At 26.8% G+C, this 16249-nt stretch overlaps 4 protein-coding genes across 4 annotated transcripts; 1 reads left to right on the top strand and 3 right to left on the bottom strand.

Moving 5' to 3' along the window:
• Nucleotides 1-1167: 1167 nt before the first annotated feature.
• Nucleotides 1168-2265, bottom strand: LOC112680393 (protein RMD5 homolog A-like). Its single transcript, XM_025550479.1, has one exon. It carries the CDS (start codon nt 2263-2265, stop codon nt 1168-1170), a length of 1098 nt encoding a protein of 365 aa, XP_025406264.1.
• Nucleotides 2266-2307: 42 nt separating this feature from the next.
• Nucleotides 2308-3347, bottom strand: LOC112680315 (small integral membrane protein 8). Its single transcript, XM_025550366.1, has 2 exons — nt 2948-3347; nt 2308-2484 (listed from the first exon to the last, which is right to left on the bottom strand). Exons 1-2 carry the CDS (start codon nt 3041-3043, stop codon nt 2326-2328), a joined length of 255 nt encoding a protein of 84 aa, XP_025406151.1. The 5' UTR covers nt 3044-3347; the 3' UTR covers nt 2308-2325.
• A 360-nt stretch (nt 3348-3707) lies between these two features.
• On the top strand, nt 3708-7154 carry LOC112680316 (kanadaptin). Its single transcript, XM_025550367.1, has 10 exons — nt 3708-4079; nt 4142-4396; nt 4556-4772; nt 5374-5551; nt 5629-5771; nt 5830-5990; nt 6097-6276; nt 6348-6639; nt 6792-6859; nt 6975-7154. The coding sequence occupies exons 1-10, from the start codon at nt 3804-3806 to the stop codon at nt 7092-7094; spliced, it is 1890 nt and encodes a 629-aa protein (XP_025406152.1). The 5' UTR covers nt 3708-3803; the 3' UTR covers nt 7095-7154.
• Nucleotides 7155-7201: 47 nt separating this feature from the next.
• Nucleotides 7202-12232, bottom strand: LOC112680309 (WD repeat-containing protein 91). The gene is made up of 13 exons (XM_025550360.1): nt 11589-12232; nt 11324-11447; nt 11123-11263; nt 10939-11054; nt 10407-10594; nt 10190-10335; nt 10016-10115; nt 9757-9898; nt 9554-9675; nt 8024-8303; nt 7737-7958; nt 7505-7678; nt 7202-7405 (listed from the first exon to the last, which is right to left on the bottom strand). Exons 1-13 carry the CDS (start codon nt 11706-11708, stop codon nt 7253-7255), a joined length of 2028 nt encoding a protein of 675 aa, XP_025406145.1. The 5' UTR covers nt 11709-12232; the 3' UTR covers nt 7202-7252.
• Between the last annotated feature and the right edge of the window lie 4017 nt (nt 12233-16249).

The following is a 16249-nucleotide window of genomic DNA, read 5'->3' on the forward strand; positions in this document are numbered from 1 at the left end:
GTATATTATTTATACTATATTATATTTCACTATTATTATAAATACAAATTAATAGTTTTATATAATAAGAAGTTGACATCTTTTTTTTTTTCACCAGTTCTTCAATAACTTATTCAGGTTTTTGCAGACTGTCTACTATAATAGATGGCATACTAATATAATTATATATATTATGTTGTTATCATCGTTGGATGGCGACGACGTGACAAAAATAACCAAAAGTTAAGTCCAAATTATTTATTCAATATGTAGGTACCTAATACAAATATTAAATACAATAATAACCAAACTTGGGTAGCATTCCGAATAAAATATTTGGAATACTTTTTAAATACTTTTTTTGAAAGTATTCAATAAAGTATTTTGAATACTTATAACAAGTATACATTTTACTTATAAGTATAACCATCAAGATTAAATATATATATATATATATATAAATAGAATGAATTCAATAAACTCTTAATTATTATAATTTTATGTATTTACTACATTTTTATATGAGGACAGTGAAAAAAAATCAGTGATTGTCACATGAAGTACACAAGTACAGAAACCAGAATTTATTTTCAAGTTTAAAGTAAATCGTGGAACAATTAAAAATCCAAACCCATTATATTTATACCAAATTATGTCAAATTGTATAGACAAAATACTTTAAGTTGACAAATAAAATATATATTTACAAATAGCTATTAAGTTTATTAACATTTCTAATATATTTCTAAATTATATCCTATTCTAAGTATAATAATTTGACTAAATATATTTTATTAATTTTAACACAGTAAATTTAATTAAAATGTTTCATCAATTACAAAATTCTTAATAGTTTTATTACAAATTATAACATAAGAGATAACTAATTGAAAATCAGTATTTTCACAGATTTATAACGGAAAAAAAAAAAATTAGAACTTTGATTTTAAGTAATAAGATTCACGAACAAATAACATATTTAAAGACTTAAGTTAACATAATATTTCATTGGATTTATTCATAAATAATATAGAAGTTAAATCTTTAATAGCTTCCATACTAAATAATATGATATAACCGTCATATTCTAAAAAATGTGAACATTATGCATTTTTTAATTATTATATACTTGATACATGGATCACTATTTTTTTAAATTAAATTATATACATTCATAGAAAACATTATTTAAAAAGTTATAGTTTTGGCTTCTGATGGAAGTTGTTCTTTAGGACAATATGGACACTTCAATCTACTTGACCTTTCCAATTTATTGAGTGCATCTTTTGAAATTACATGGCCACAAACTAACATCATAGGTGGGTTAGATGTACCACTTCTTGTTCTTAATATTGGACAAGCAAATACGGAATGATATGAATAACCAGTGTCAATTTTGATTGGTAATTCGTCATTTTCATTCCAAACTCCTCCAACATCACGACAAATTACTTGCTTAATATCTAATAAAGCTGGCAAAGCTGAACAACCCACATTCACACATACACTTAACATATCATCACCAAAACATGAATCTTTAATGAACAGATCTATAACCTCAGTACGCATTTGAGCAACATTAGGTGGAAATAATAACATTCCCATTGTAGATTGTATTTCCTTTTGTTTATCAACAAAACGACAGAAATTTGTACGAGCATAGACAACAGCTTCATACTGTTCACCACGATTGAGGATATCTAAAAACACAATTTGATGTAATTTAAATTCTAGATCTGATTTTTTGGCATCCAGTTGAGCTTTATTATGAAGTACCCATTGAAAAGCTGGCACAGGGTCTTTGCGCCTTAAACTATCAACAATGTGATTTAAATTTAAATAACGCTGTTTATGTTTTTCATCAACCGTTATACCAGCTTCTTTTAAAAATTCTTCAGCAACTTCCCATTTAGAATCCCTGTACAAATGCACACAAATTATTTTGTTTAATATTTCTTTTTCACAATCAGTTTTAAACACTTTTTTATTACTGGCTTCAGTATAGTTAGCAATAAAGTTTTTATCAATAGTTTTTCCAACTCTTGAAACATCACTATGCCAGCGTCGATGTTCATTTGATATGTCTTTTATAGCTAATTTCATTTGTAAAATTGTTGAAGATAGTCCACATTTGTCTACTTCAGAACTTTGACTTTCAATTTCTCTTTTATACCGTTCAAGGGTAGAAATAAATCTATGCAATTGGAATTGCCATTTTGGTCCATATTTATTATATTTGGCCAGTAGTTTTTCAATATCAGCCTCAACGGCTTGACATGCTTCCATTTTTAATGTTTGATTAGTTATAAGTAGTTATCGTAAAATGTTAAAATTCAATAAAACTCTTCAATCCCATTTAGATTGTCTTTGCTTGTAGACTTCATGGTGACCATCTTCAGCAACAGCTGGATAATACCCCATTTTTTCATACTGATGTCTCATATACACTAAGTAACCAAATGTGAATGATATTGATGCAAGTCCTAATGCCATGATCACTTTATTCTAAAAAAAAATGTCAAGATTTTAATTAAAACATGCTAAAAATTTCATAACATATGATGTTAACTTAATACCAGTATATCAATTAATTTATTCAATATTTATAATTCACAGTGGAATTTATAATTCATATTACATGTTAAATATAAAACTAAAATACATACATTTCGCACAGTAATTATTGTAAAAAATTAATTCTGAAAATGCATCTACATGGTATAATATAATAAAAGCATATATCTAAATCTATTAGAAACGACTTAGTGTGAAATGCACTTGAAAAATTCACAAAATAAACACGAATTCGGACTTTGTATGCGATAAGTTTTGATTAGGTAACCCCATTTAATTATCTTATACAAAATAAAACCAAGACCATAGGTCATTAAGATCGAATAAACACATTTAATTAACTCGTCCTCCACGAGTGTGAACGTATTTCGAGTATAGTTTTATGAAATATTACCGGTTTTGAATAGAGCTCGAAGTTGATGATTCGGAACACTCTGGACGTTTTTAGAGATCTAATACCATCTCCTGGAGCGGTTTCTCGATCTTTCATCACTAAAAAAAAACAAAATCACTAACACCACAACGAGATAGAATACCACGGAGTTTGAAGTGTGACAGGTAGCGACTTAACGATATGCGTTTATTGGTAGCATCTCGTTCGGTACACGTATAAACCGTCAGCAGTCGTCAAATGTCAGTTTGTCATTGTCGGAATAACAACGTCGCAGTAAGCATTAAACAAAATAATTTTGTTTTGTCTTTCCTTTATCAGTGTTTCAACCTCCGCAAAAGACAATAAACAAAACACAATAATTTGATAATCAACGAGTGGCCATTGTCCATCTGTAATCCATATCAGTGGCACTAGCGTCTATAGATGACAGTGACAGCCAGATGTTGATTTTTGTAAGATAGACCACTGAGCGTGATATCGGCCAATGGTGAACAAGCTACTGAAGATATGGAATCTGTATGTCGCACAGTGTGTTCAGTTCACCTAAAAAGCACTCACGCAAAAATTTTGGTTCTATAAATAACCACAGAAAAATAACGATCAATAATCAATTATATAAAATACGTAATAAATATGCATTTGAATATGAATACATTAATAATCACAAATGTCTTAAAATATCGTATTATAATCAGGAGCCATTTCCAATTCTTATCAATCCATCGACAACAGAAGATAAGAGATAACAATAATTCCAAAAATGTATTGTTATTATTATTGTAATAGTTACTTATTACTCTTATTGCTGTGAATTTGTTGGCCCCGTCGCAACGTTTTTGAAATTTATGGTTTTGCGATGGAGGAGAATAAAACTGAAGAGACAGTATTTAAAGTGCCCTGTACGAAATTATTTGGTCCTAGACCGGGCTTAAAGAAACCAGTATTATGTCCTGATATGAAAACAACCAAATGTGACGATGTGACGACCAAAAATGAAATAGAAAATATAGAAGAAACGACTGGCGAAAAAATCGACCAACCGAAGAAAATCGTTAAAAAAACATCATTAGTTCCTATTCCATATGAAGAGCCATCATGGGGCGGTAAACCTGGGGATAAATACTTTTTAGAGGTTCGACTTGTTCTTTGTTGTTTTCTTATATTTTTAATATAAATAACTTTTTATTTAATTAGGAGTTAAAATCGGGTGTGATGTTAAGTACAATACAATTGGAAAGTAGATCTTTTCATTGTTTTGGACGCCTAGATAACTGCCATGTGACATTGGCACATCCTACAATTTCACGTTTTCATGCAGTTCTTCAGTATCGTTCTACTTTTTCCACCACTGACGATAATAGAGGTTTTTATTTATATGATTTAAGTAGTACACATGGAACTTTTTTAAACCGTTCAAGAATTAAGCCTAAAACATATACAAAAGTTCACGTATGTATTATAAATATATTATATAGATATTTTTATTCAATTAAGACTTGGTAGCTTACATTTAAAAGAGTGAACAAATGCGATCAAGATTATTAAATTCTACTTTGTATTTGTACAAATACAATTTTTTTATTCACTTTTGAATTATATGATTTTCAGGTAGGGCATTTGATTAGTTTTGGTGGTAGTACCAGAATGTATTTATTGCAAGGACCAACAGATGATGAAGAGAAAGAGTCAGAGTTGACAGTTACTGAATTGAAAGCTAAACGACAAGCAGAACTTGAACAAAGAGAACGAGATCAAAAGTTGCAGAAACTTAAAAAGGAAGAAGAAGAAAGAAAAAAACTAGAAATAGGTGTTGACTGGGGGATGGGTTAGTATTATCTACTATTTGATATTATAATTTAAAAAATATAAATTTTTAAAAATAATTAGGAATAGTTTTTCTATTACTAAAGTTATTGTATAAATATTTGGAATTACCTAACTTATTTTATTTATTACTCATTTTTATTTAATTTAAAAAAATTATTTTTATTCTCACATTAAAAATTGTAATCAAACAAAAACAAATTTCTTTGTTCACCAGAATATTACATACATTTTTATAGTTTTCGAGTTAAATGTAAAAACATTAAATATTGGGATTATAAATTATACATAAATAAAATTCAAAACTAACCCAAAATATTTTTGGAAATTTTATTCACAAATATTATCACTTAAGACACCCGTAACTATGACATATCTCGATAAAGACACTCCCTCTGGTACTGAGATTGAAAAAATTTGTTAAAATATTAATATTGAATATAACTTATAATATATATTTTATATTAATATTTTATTTTCAAAAATATTTAATTTGTTACTTATGCACACAACTGTAATTTTATTTTATTGTAATTGGAATTATTTTTGTAAATAAATTATTGATATTATTATTAAATTGAAATATTTTATTAATATTATAGGAGAAGATGCTGATGAAGAAGAAGATATTAAAGAAAATCCTTTTGCTCCTAAAGAAAATGAACAATTATACTTGGACGATCCAAAAAAAACATTGAAAGGTTGGTTTGATAGAGAAGGACAAGAATTAGTGTATGATGTTTCAGAAAAAAGATTTGGAACATTTACATGTCGCATCGAGTAAAATATATAAGATTTTTATTATATTTGTTTTGTTAATTAATTTAAATGTATTTAAACACAAATGTTTATTTTAGATTACCAATAGCAAATATTACTGGAAAACCACAAATTGCTGAAGCTACAGTAAGTGGTAAAAAAAAAGAAGCAATTGTACATTGTGCTTTGGAGGCATGTAAGCTTTTGGACATGTATGGTCTTCTAAGACAATCTACTCATGGTGAATATATTTGTATACATTACTTTAATTTCTTTTTATAATTAAACATTTCTTCTAGAAAGTAGAAAACGCAAAGAGAAAAATTGGGAAGAAGAAGATTTTTATGATAGTGATGAAGATAATTTCTTAGATCGAACAGGGGAGATTGATGCTAAACGTAAAAAAAGGATGAAAAAGTTTGGGAAATCTGCAGAAACTGTTGATACTTTTGAGACATTGGTACATAAAATTAAATGGTTTAAAATATTATACTTTTAATTAAGTTAACTAATGAAAATATAGTATAAAAAATTAATCTAAAATGTATTCCATACCTATATTTTAGATGGAAAAACATAAAATTCTTGTCACTGATCTCAAGCATATCAAGAATAAAATTAACAGATTAAACAGAAATGTTAACAAAGATTATGGAGAAAATAATGATGAAGACTCTTTAGAGTCTTATATGTCTGATCTCAGAAATTATAAAACCGTTGACAAAATTGAAATTAAGAGATTAAAAGTATAGCCATTGATTATGTCATCAAATTATATTAATTTATTTTACTTGGTATATTATTTACTTAATTATAGATGAAAATGAATGAACTTCAAAATGAAGAAGAAAAGTTAAGAAAAATAATCAATATTGTACGACCAACCACTTTACCAGAACTTTTAAACCCTCAGACAGAAGATAATAATTCTAATGTAGAACAGACCATCAAAGTAAATACTACAAATAACAGTCAATTGGTAACAAAACCTACAATACCAGAAGTTAAAAAAATAAAATCTGATGTTCAAGAAAAAGAAAAAATGGTCCACAATGAAAAAAAATCTGAAGCAGTTATCAAAGAAAAAGATGTATTAAAAGAAGTTGAAGGTATTTGATTTAATTGTATTATAGTTAATCGAGAATTTTTTTCTTTTATAACAACTATTACTAATTATTATTACAAAATACAATTAAATTTTACTGTTTATAATATCATTTTAAATGCCTTATTAACCAACATTTGGAAATTCTATTTTTAGAAAAAATATTAAGAGAATTGAAAGAAGCTGAAAAGAGACAAAAACAGTTGGAGAAAAAAGATAAAAAGGTATGTAATTTATACTTAAACTATTTAAAAATGTTATACATTTTTATTAAGTTTTAATTAAATTCAAAATTAAATATATTTCAATATCCATATTCATTATTCATACTTTACTTAGATCATTGCTAAAAGTTTCGAAAAAGATGTATCAGAAGACTTTGGAAACATGATTTGGAAACCACCAGCTGATCAAACTGGTGACGGACGAACTAATTTAAATGACAAATACGGTTATTGATTGATATATAATACATTTATGTTGTACTGTACAGTTTGTGAATAAATGTAAATTTATTATAAATAAATACAAATTACTTTAAATAAAAATTAATAATAATTTTTAATGAGGTATTTTTCACATCACAATATTGGAATAAAAATATGGAAAAATTAAAATTATGGAGTGAGAAGTGTAGATATACATAATGTACCATCATCTGAACCAGTCACACAAGTACCACATTGATTTAAAGATGACCAATCACAAACAACTGGAATGCTTTGATGCTCTTTAAGTGACAAAACAATATTTAATCCAGTACTTGTTATCTGTATATTGACAATTCAAAAAAAAAAAAAAAAAAATTAATCCTTAAAAATGAACTTTCTATAATATTATGTACACGCATATATTTATTTTTATTTTACTTTAAAAATATTTCCTCCATTATTTTGACTATGGCATAGAAGCATATAACTACCAGATTGATCTAATGTAAATGCTTGACTCATATACGCATTAGGTTGGAGTGGATTATCTTTCTTAATATTCACTTCCCAAACACAAGACTGTTTATTGCCATTCATACTAGTGCGACAAATCTAAAAGACAATACATAATGATAAAAAAAAAAAAACGTTAATAGCAAAGATAGTTTACTTTGTTATCTGCTCCTAATGTGTAACAATCATTATGATCTGGAGATAATTGTAGACACAGTAAACGATCTGTATGAGGGGTCCATCGATCAACAATTTCGCTATGTCTTAAATCAACTGTACGTACTGATCCATCAGCACATCCTGCATACAACAGTTGGCCATTATGATTATAAGCACAACATGTAACTGCTACATCATCATTTCCCAATATGAGTTGTCTCTGTAGAAATATATTTTACTTAATTTAATGTACATAAAAATTATTAATAAAAATTGCAAGCTTACTTCAATTTTTTTAGTTTTCACATCATATAAAAGTAATTTATTATTATCTTTAGAAACAAGAGAGCAAACAAATGTAGAATCAGAGGGTCCACATTTAACACATTGTATTTTTAAATTAGATGATTGCTTAAATGGATTTAATTCCCAAGAGCTTTTCATTTCTTTAGCATCATATAAAATTATAGAACAATCATCACATCCTAGCAATGCATATCGATCATTAGTCTTGAACCAATCCAAACTGTATACAACTTTTTTTAAGTTTGTTGATCCAATTACTCTAGAAATTAATACAATAATAATGATGATATAAAAGCTGCTTGCAAAAATAAACTAACTAGAGATATTCATATTTATAGTACTTTACAAATATAATAATACTCCGAATATTCCAGACTAAGCTTTTATTTACTTATTAGAGATATTAAATTAAAAATAAATTAAAATATTTCTAATGCAAAATTCTAAATTTAGGTTGAAGTTTTAATAAAATAATTTGTATTATAATAATTACTATAATAATTTTAATTTATTATAATTCCAAAATGAATATAATAAAAATCTTTTTTGAAAAATGTAAAATTATATTTATATAAATTATAAATTTCTGAATTTCAATACATTCATTATAATTTTAAAAACAAATAATACAAATTTTGTTAACAAATAATATTTGTTAAAAGTGTAATAAGCAAATTTGCATTGGTAAAATTGAAAATTTTATTTGTTCATTATTAAAGAACATAAACAAACAAGGGTGCCCATAGGGAGGCAAGGGAGGGACATGCCCCCCTAGAAAAGGTAAAAATCTTGGAAAATTGTTTACTATGATCAGAAAATATTTATTTAAATAGAATTTAAAAATTTAATTTAATATATAAAAATCTATCATTTGTTTATGAAAAATCTATTTAGTTTGGAAAATCAGGTTATCAGCTATAAATAATAATACCCTTTTTCGTTTCTATTCTATGGATAACTATCAATTCTTAAAATATTGTGTATTTCCAGAAATACAGTATATATATGTATATGTGTACACAATCATAATATTTATATTATATTTGTAAATTAATATTTTAATAAATACAACTAATGTTTTAAGTATACAATTTACATTATTAATTAAATAAAAATTTCAATAAATTACTTTTATGGTAAATTGGTTAAATAATAATAATTTTATAGTCTTCCAGTTTGATATATATAATGTAATAGTATAATGTAAAATTGTAAACCCTTTCCTATATCATGGGTCATTCATATTTATGAATAGATTGATAAATTAAAATGTTGTCCCCCCTTGAGAATTTTCCTATGGGTGCCCTTGTAAACAGATGAAAATATTCTTTAAAATTATATCATATATGTAGGTATAAGAATTTAAATTAATTTAATTATCTTAAAATAAATTAACAAATATCCCATCACATTAGAAAAAAAATTATTATAATTGAATGACTTCTATAAGAAATATACTAAGATACCTTATAGATGAAACACAAAGAGCAATAATACATATTTAATTACTTGGGTGATGGAGCGGCTGACCAAATTTTCAAAAAACCATCAATATCTGTGCTTGAAATAAGTGAACCAGATAAATTAAACCAGCATTGGGTAATTTTAGTTTTATGTTCGTTGAAGGATTCCTAAATTACATAATAGAACAATATTTTATACTATAAGCATTTCAAATTTAATGTTGAATTAATCTTATAATTCTATTTTACCTGACTAAGTAGGAGAAATGGAGGAACTTTATGTTGCCTTTTATCAAGATTGTCTAAACTAGCATCTCTGGGACCTCTACTCCTTGTAGAATCACGTTCTAATGATATTGATCTCTTTGAAACTGTTCTCCGAGTACTCTCACTGAGAAAGTTAAAATTGTAAAAATATATTATTTATAAATGTTATAAAATTAAAAACCTATGTCAATACATACAATTATTACAATTTATAAGTTTTTCTTAATTTAAATATTCTCACCCAGTATTTCCTGGTCTTATCATAACATAAGATGAAGGAGATGTTGATAGGCTTGTACTGAGTTTGGAGCTAGTTGCAACATGTTTTCTGTACCCCATATCTGAATTTTTTTTTTTTTACTTGTTAAAACTACATTTTTAGATTTGTTAATAATTGATAGAATAAATCAGTTACCTGTAGTTGAAGGAATTGGTTGAGATATTCGTTTTGTGCTTACTTGTTTGCCAAGTATTGGACTAGTAGGCAATCCACCAATAGTTCTGATTAATGATCTTAAGGATTTTATGGATGTATCGGTGTTGGTATTTTTTATAGTTTCTCTAAAAATGATGCTGAATTATAATAACTATTATAACCATAATTGTATTCACCAAATATACTATGTTATTACTGAGATACTGTGTAGAAATCATCAATGATATCTAAGTTTTGAGTATGAAAAGATCCACTGACTGTATTATATTTTGGTTGAGTAACTCCATCAGTTAATTTTTGTTTAAGGGTATCAATTTCATCTTGAAGTCTTCGTATTTTATTTGCATCATCCTCATAATTACACAAACTAGGACGTGGAATAATCTATACGCATACAACAGTATATATTTTATAATTTATGTAATTGGAGTTTTTTTTTTATGCATACATAAGAATTTTTTTAGATATTAATTAAACTACATTTTCTTGAAAATTAAAAATGTATTAACTTAAATAATTTTCAAAATATATATGTTATATTACAGGGCAGGGAATAGATAACTAGTTATATTAAGATATTGTAAAAATAATAAAAACAGAAAATGCCTAAAATATTCAACAGGAAAATTATTCATAAAGTAAATAGCTACAATATCTTTTTGATGTTATGTTGTATTTTACAATAAAAATGATTCTTAAAAAATATCATATATTAATACATAACTTACTTGGTAAACTATGGATAGGAAATTATGCAGAGATATAAAAAATGAATCTTGCCACTGCTTGGTGAAATAAATGGCAAACAATGGATTTTCTTCAATATTTTTTAAGTATGGCAACACTTAAGTATAAAATAACATAAATAAATATTTGAATCTAATCATAAATTTAAAAAAAATAAATACTTACTAAACCAATCCTTCCATTCACTTTGCATTTGTAAATCATTAGTCATTTTTGTTAAAAATTCATTTACTTTATCAGAGCGATTATTAGTCAATGCATGTATGATGTAAAATTTGAACAAACTATTTTCCAATTTTTTTACAGCTAAAATGTTCAAAACAAGTTATATTAATTTTTACTTCAATTTTAAAATATGTAACCAACCATAAGATATATCTTGATCAAGTTTGGAAAATAATTTATTTTCAAAATGTAACCAAAGCTCTCTAATTGTAGTTAAATCATAGGAATAAACTAGCTGCAAAATCTGTTCAACTAATTTGTCCACCTGGAATAAATAAATAAAACAGCATTTACATTAAAATAAGAAACAAAGTCATATTATTATATTTTTATAATATCACATTCTTTAAAATGTTAACTTGTACAACAAGATATATAATTATAAATAGTTAAATGTATGACTTACTCTAAATCCTTTATCTTTGTCTTGTTTAGCATCAAAATCAAACCATTTTAATGCATTTGTAAATCCTCGGAATAATAAATATTCTCGAATTAATTCATCAATGTGTTGCATGTGAGGCATTGTTATTTCGTTATAAGACAGATATAGAGTGAATAGGAATTATGGAATTGCAATACCATCAATTAATAAATATACACTTAAATATGATATGATAGAAATATAATTAAATTGCTACTAGAACAGTAAACACAGCTAATTTTGTCGTTTTTAAATTTTGTTTATCATCTAGATATAATGTTATCATTGGTTGTTGACACATTACAGATTGCATTAATGATTAACAAATTATGTGGCCATAGACCTTATACCCCATAGACATAATATATATTATAAATATATATTATGTCTATGTATATTTTATTCTGTGCTTATAAGTATAAGACAGGGCCCGCGTAAGGCTAAATGACGCCCGAGACCAATATGCCAACTGGCGCCTTTTTCATATAACAACCCGTAATATCATTATACTTAGAAAAAATTATATATTATGCTTAACTTGTACATCATTTTTTAGTCATGAGTCGCGACGGCTCGACGTGATCCCGATTGAACGATAACAAATATTTTGGAATCATAACAAAATATACGATTAAACATTCTATGATAAACCATAGTAAATATACTTAAAATATATTATTCTCATATACGGCTAAACGAAATAACCATAACTATTATCAATATTTTAATACAAAGTTATAGGTACGTTAAAAAAAAATATATATAAAAATATTACTGACATATACACAAAATCGTAAAAAACAATTTTGGTGCCCACCTGAAAATGGCACCCTAGGCGATCGCCTGAGTCGCCTTACCCTCACGCCGGCCCTGGTATAAGGTCTATGTATGTGACCCAACATTGGTAATATCATACATAGGTAGGGTAGATATTATAACTGTAAACTATTATTCCATATGAGGTAAAAAGAAACGAATGTCGTCATCTCTATTTCAAAACCAATATAAAGTAACAGCAACGGTGATCAAGTAGTCATGGCTAACTACAGGTTTTGATTAAGAGTTAAATTTTTATTTGTTTTATTATAAAATTGCAGTTATAATAATCAATTTTTGTTTTAAATAAAATACTTTTTTTTTCATTTCTTTTCTAATATTTTAGGTGTATCAAATCTGTAGTATGTGTACTAAAGTGTTTGTGGCAAGAAAACACTTTTGTGAGCAGCAAGACGTTTCTGTACTTACTTTCTTATCCAGTACTCGTTACTGTGGTCAGTTAAGAAAGAGTGAAATTTGGTCTAGGTTAAAGAGATTTCACCCTCGAACTTCCAGTAGGTACTCACTATTGTGGTTAGTTGTTAGAGAGTAAACTTTATTCAGTAAAGATACAAGTTATAAAGTATAAATCCTGTGGCACCTGTTAATTCATCCTATGGTGCAGAACTATTTATGGTCATCAAAAGAGAATTAAATAAATTGTAACCAAAGGTATCAATATTTATTTGTTTGATGATCTGAAATTCAATAACTGAAATTTATCTGTTATATACATTAAGCCTTTGAGTGGCACACATCTTTGTCTTAGACCTTATACCACATATCCCAATTATGTAATGTTTAATGCACAATGAAAATATATCTACAATGTGGCTTAATATAATCTGTACTGATACGAGTACCATAGAGTAATATTATTCTTATGTAAAGTATAAAGTCGATTATAGTAATATTATTTGGTATTAAAGATAATACTAATTAAATACTAATATTTATTTATTTATTTATTATTTATTAATTAATTTACGGAATAAAAGTTCCTTATTTAGTACAGTACACAATAATAATTCAGTAAAATAAGATAGCTAACATATACAAGGGGCGATGGCCTAAAAATACAGCAGAATTACAGGTACAGGAATCTACAATTAGGAACAGCCTTCGTAATTCCATTTATAAATAACGAAAAAAGCAGGGGAGACAAGTGACCACCTTGGGGAACACCAGATGGAACAGGAACGACAGCAGATTTTGATCCAAGCACTTTAACCCACTGAACACGATCGGACAGGTATGATTTAAACCAGGACAAAATAGGTTCGCCAAAACCGGACTTATAGAGGATGTCAATTAGGATAGCGTGATCGACACGGTCAAATGCTTTCACAAAATCAGTGAAAACCACGTCTACCTGGGAGCGATTTTCAAATGCCTCAAGGACAAAATTATTAAACACAATTAGGTTCGAAGAAGAAGAACGTCCAGGTCGGAAACCATATTGTTCGTCGACTAGTACAGAGTCAACCGAGGGCTGAATGGATTTCAGTACTAGGTGTTCGAAAAGTTTGGCAATATGACTTAGAATCGAGATGGGTCGATAATTCGTGACGTTAGATTTGTCACCAGATTTGAACACAGGGGTGACTGAGCTGATTTTAAGCATTGATGGAAAAATTCCATCATCCATTGAACGCCTGAAGAGTAACCATAAAGGAAAACAGAGGACAGATCTGATGTTATACAAAAAGGTCCCAGATAGACCATCAGGGCCAACGGAGTGTACATTTTTTAGTGCAGCTAACCCGTTCTCGACATCTTCGATACCAAAGATGCAGTCAGAAGGTAAAGTATGATACGCAAATGGAATAACAGGTAGGCTACTTGCTGAGGAAGGCACATAGACCGAGTTAAAGTAAGATGAGAAAAGACTGGAGATGGATTCAGGACCAGTGGCACTTAGATCATTGAGGTGGACAGAGTTGGGAATACCATTGCTAGATCTACGCTTACGTACAAAGTATTAGTATTACTATGACTAGGGTTCGGGACTTGTTGCATTTGCATATTGCTTAATAATGACCGCAGAATAGTCTAAGTAAGATTTAAATTTGTTTTACGTCATAACAGATTGAAATACAAAAATTTTAATTGCATATTTTCGCATATTTTGCCGTTTTCTAAGTAAAATGCATATTTGACAAATTTTGGCAGTTTAATTGATATTTAAAGTAAATTTACGCAGTTTTTGTTTAAGTACATTAATTAATTACATTATTTAATTACATTTATTTTAAAGGTTAACTTTACTTATTTTTTACTTTCATACGTTATTCAATATACCTAATCACTCTTAATAAGTAATTGTTTCCGTATAGCGAGGTTTATTAATGAAGATGAGATAATAACATTATTAACTGGATTTGGCAACTAGGGAAATACTTAATTATTCCTGCTTATACTATCGACGATAAGTTATCTACTTATCGTAAATCGTTTTAGAGTAATACTACATAAAAGGAAAATAAGAATTCAGTTTGTTTTCGTGTGTCGTGGCTTTTAAAATCGTTATTCTTGTAGCTCTCGTAATTTTAATGATGCCAAAAATAACGAGTGTATTAAACAATATATCACCGAGTTTGAAAAAACATATTTTCATTGTAGGAGAAGACGAAGAAAACGAAATCGAATATACACTTCAGTAATGTTGATAGTGTTATTGTTGTCAAAAGTAAATAATTACAAAAAATTGTCTAAATTAAAATGAATAAATCAAATTTTTTAATTGGCATTTAAAAAATATTCAGTTGCATATTTCGGTTATTTTAAGTGCATTTGTGCATGCATATTTCCTAAAATTTGTGTGCAGTAAGTCTTGAACCCTATGACTTTTGTTATTAAATTAACGAAAAAAAAGTTGTTTGTGTTCATGAAATAATTGAACGCCTTCAAATATTCAAAAATAATTTTTATAAAATTAATAAAAATTTCAAAGGAGAAAAATATGTGTACGGATATTAAATTAGTTTGATTAGTTAAATTTGTCTTACATTAATATACATTTGGTAGCAATTAATTTTTTTCACAAAATATTTATAAACATTTTGCATATTTACTTTTTTTTAAATTAAACAACTAATAAACATCAAACAAATATTGTTATTACAAAAAATAATAATTTGATGACTAGAGTCCGAATTTAAATGCACTTAAAATTATATAAATACGCTCTAAAAAATAGCCAAAAATATCCTTAAAAAATGCATTTTACAACAAAAATTAATTTAAAAATAAAAAAATGACATAATTTTTTTATTTTGGGCATTATTTAACACATTAAAATCACATTCACACGTAATACGAACAAGCTAATTATTTTTTATTTAACCAAATACCAGTGACATTCCACAGTCAATAATAAATTAAGATAAGAAAAAAACTAAAACGAAAATTTTTTTATTTAATAAAGATTGACAACGTGTTTGGAAAACTCGATAAACCTACTAAAATATCAAGAAAATAATTTGTCTTTTGATTTTATTTTGAATAGGCTAAATTTGTTTAGTAAATCGAACAAATATACATTAAAAACTAAAAAAATGACCCAATAATACTAAAAATATTCTAAAAATGAAAAAAATTAAATTTTTAGTTTTGAAACCCTGTATGATCAACCAAAAAAATATGCAATTAGCATTGAAATCCGGACCCTAGTGATGACTATTGCTTTTTATATAAGTGAATATTCAGTAAATCAAGCATAAAATATCCACACAATTATTATTATTTATATATTGTATAACATTATTCTAAACATAATTTAATGACATTTTTGTAAATTATAAATAAATATTATTTTACATAAATAG

The sequence above is a fragment of the Sipha flava genome, unplaced genomic scaffold (assembly GCF_003268045.1).
Source record: "Sipha flava isolate LNK unplaced genomic scaffold, YSA_version1 176_pilon_pilon, whole genome shotgun sequence".
NCBI lineage: Eukaryota > Metazoa > Arthropoda > Insecta > Hemiptera > Aphididae > Sipha > Sipha flava.

Excerpts from the sequence above, each read along its gene's own strand:
- LOC112680393 (XM_025550479.1), bottom strand. The coding sequence starts at position 2,265 with ATGGAAGCATGTCAAGCCGTTGAGGCTGATATTGAAAAACTACTGGCC.
- LOC112680315 (XM_025550366.1), bottom strand. The coding sequence starts at position 3,043 with ATGAAAGATCGAGAAACCGCTCCAGGAGATGGTATTAGATCTCTAAAA. Across the intron at positions 2,485-2,947 it reads TCGAGCTCTATTCAAAACCG|AATAAAGTGATCATGGCATT; the intron begins GTAATATTTCAT and ends ATTTTTTTTTAG.
- LOC112680316 (XM_025550367.1), top strand. The coding sequence starts at position 3,804 with ATGGAGGAGAATAAAACTGAAGAGACAGTATTTAAAGTGCCCTGTACG. Across the intron at positions 6,277-6,347 it reads TTGAAATTAAGAGATTAAAA|ATGAAAATGAATGAACTTCA; the intron begins GTATAGCCATTG and ends ACTTAATTATAG. Across the intron at positions 6,860-6,974 it reads TGGAGAAAAAAGATAAAAAG|ATCATTGCTAAAAGTTTCGA; the intron begins GTATGTAATTTA and ends TACTTTACTTAG.
- LOC112680309 (XM_025550360.1), bottom strand. The coding sequence starts at position 11,708 with ATGCCTCACATGCAACACATTGATGAATTAATTCGAGAATATTTATTA. Across the intron at positions 10,595-10,938 it reads TCCTATCCATAGTTTACCAA|ATTATTCCACGTCCTAGTTT; the intron begins GTAAGTTATGTA and ends GTATGCGTATAG. Across the intron at positions 7,406-7,504 it reads ATGGAGGAAATATTTTTAAA|ATAACAAGTACTGGATTAAA; the intron begins GTAAAATAAAAA and ends GTCAATATACAG.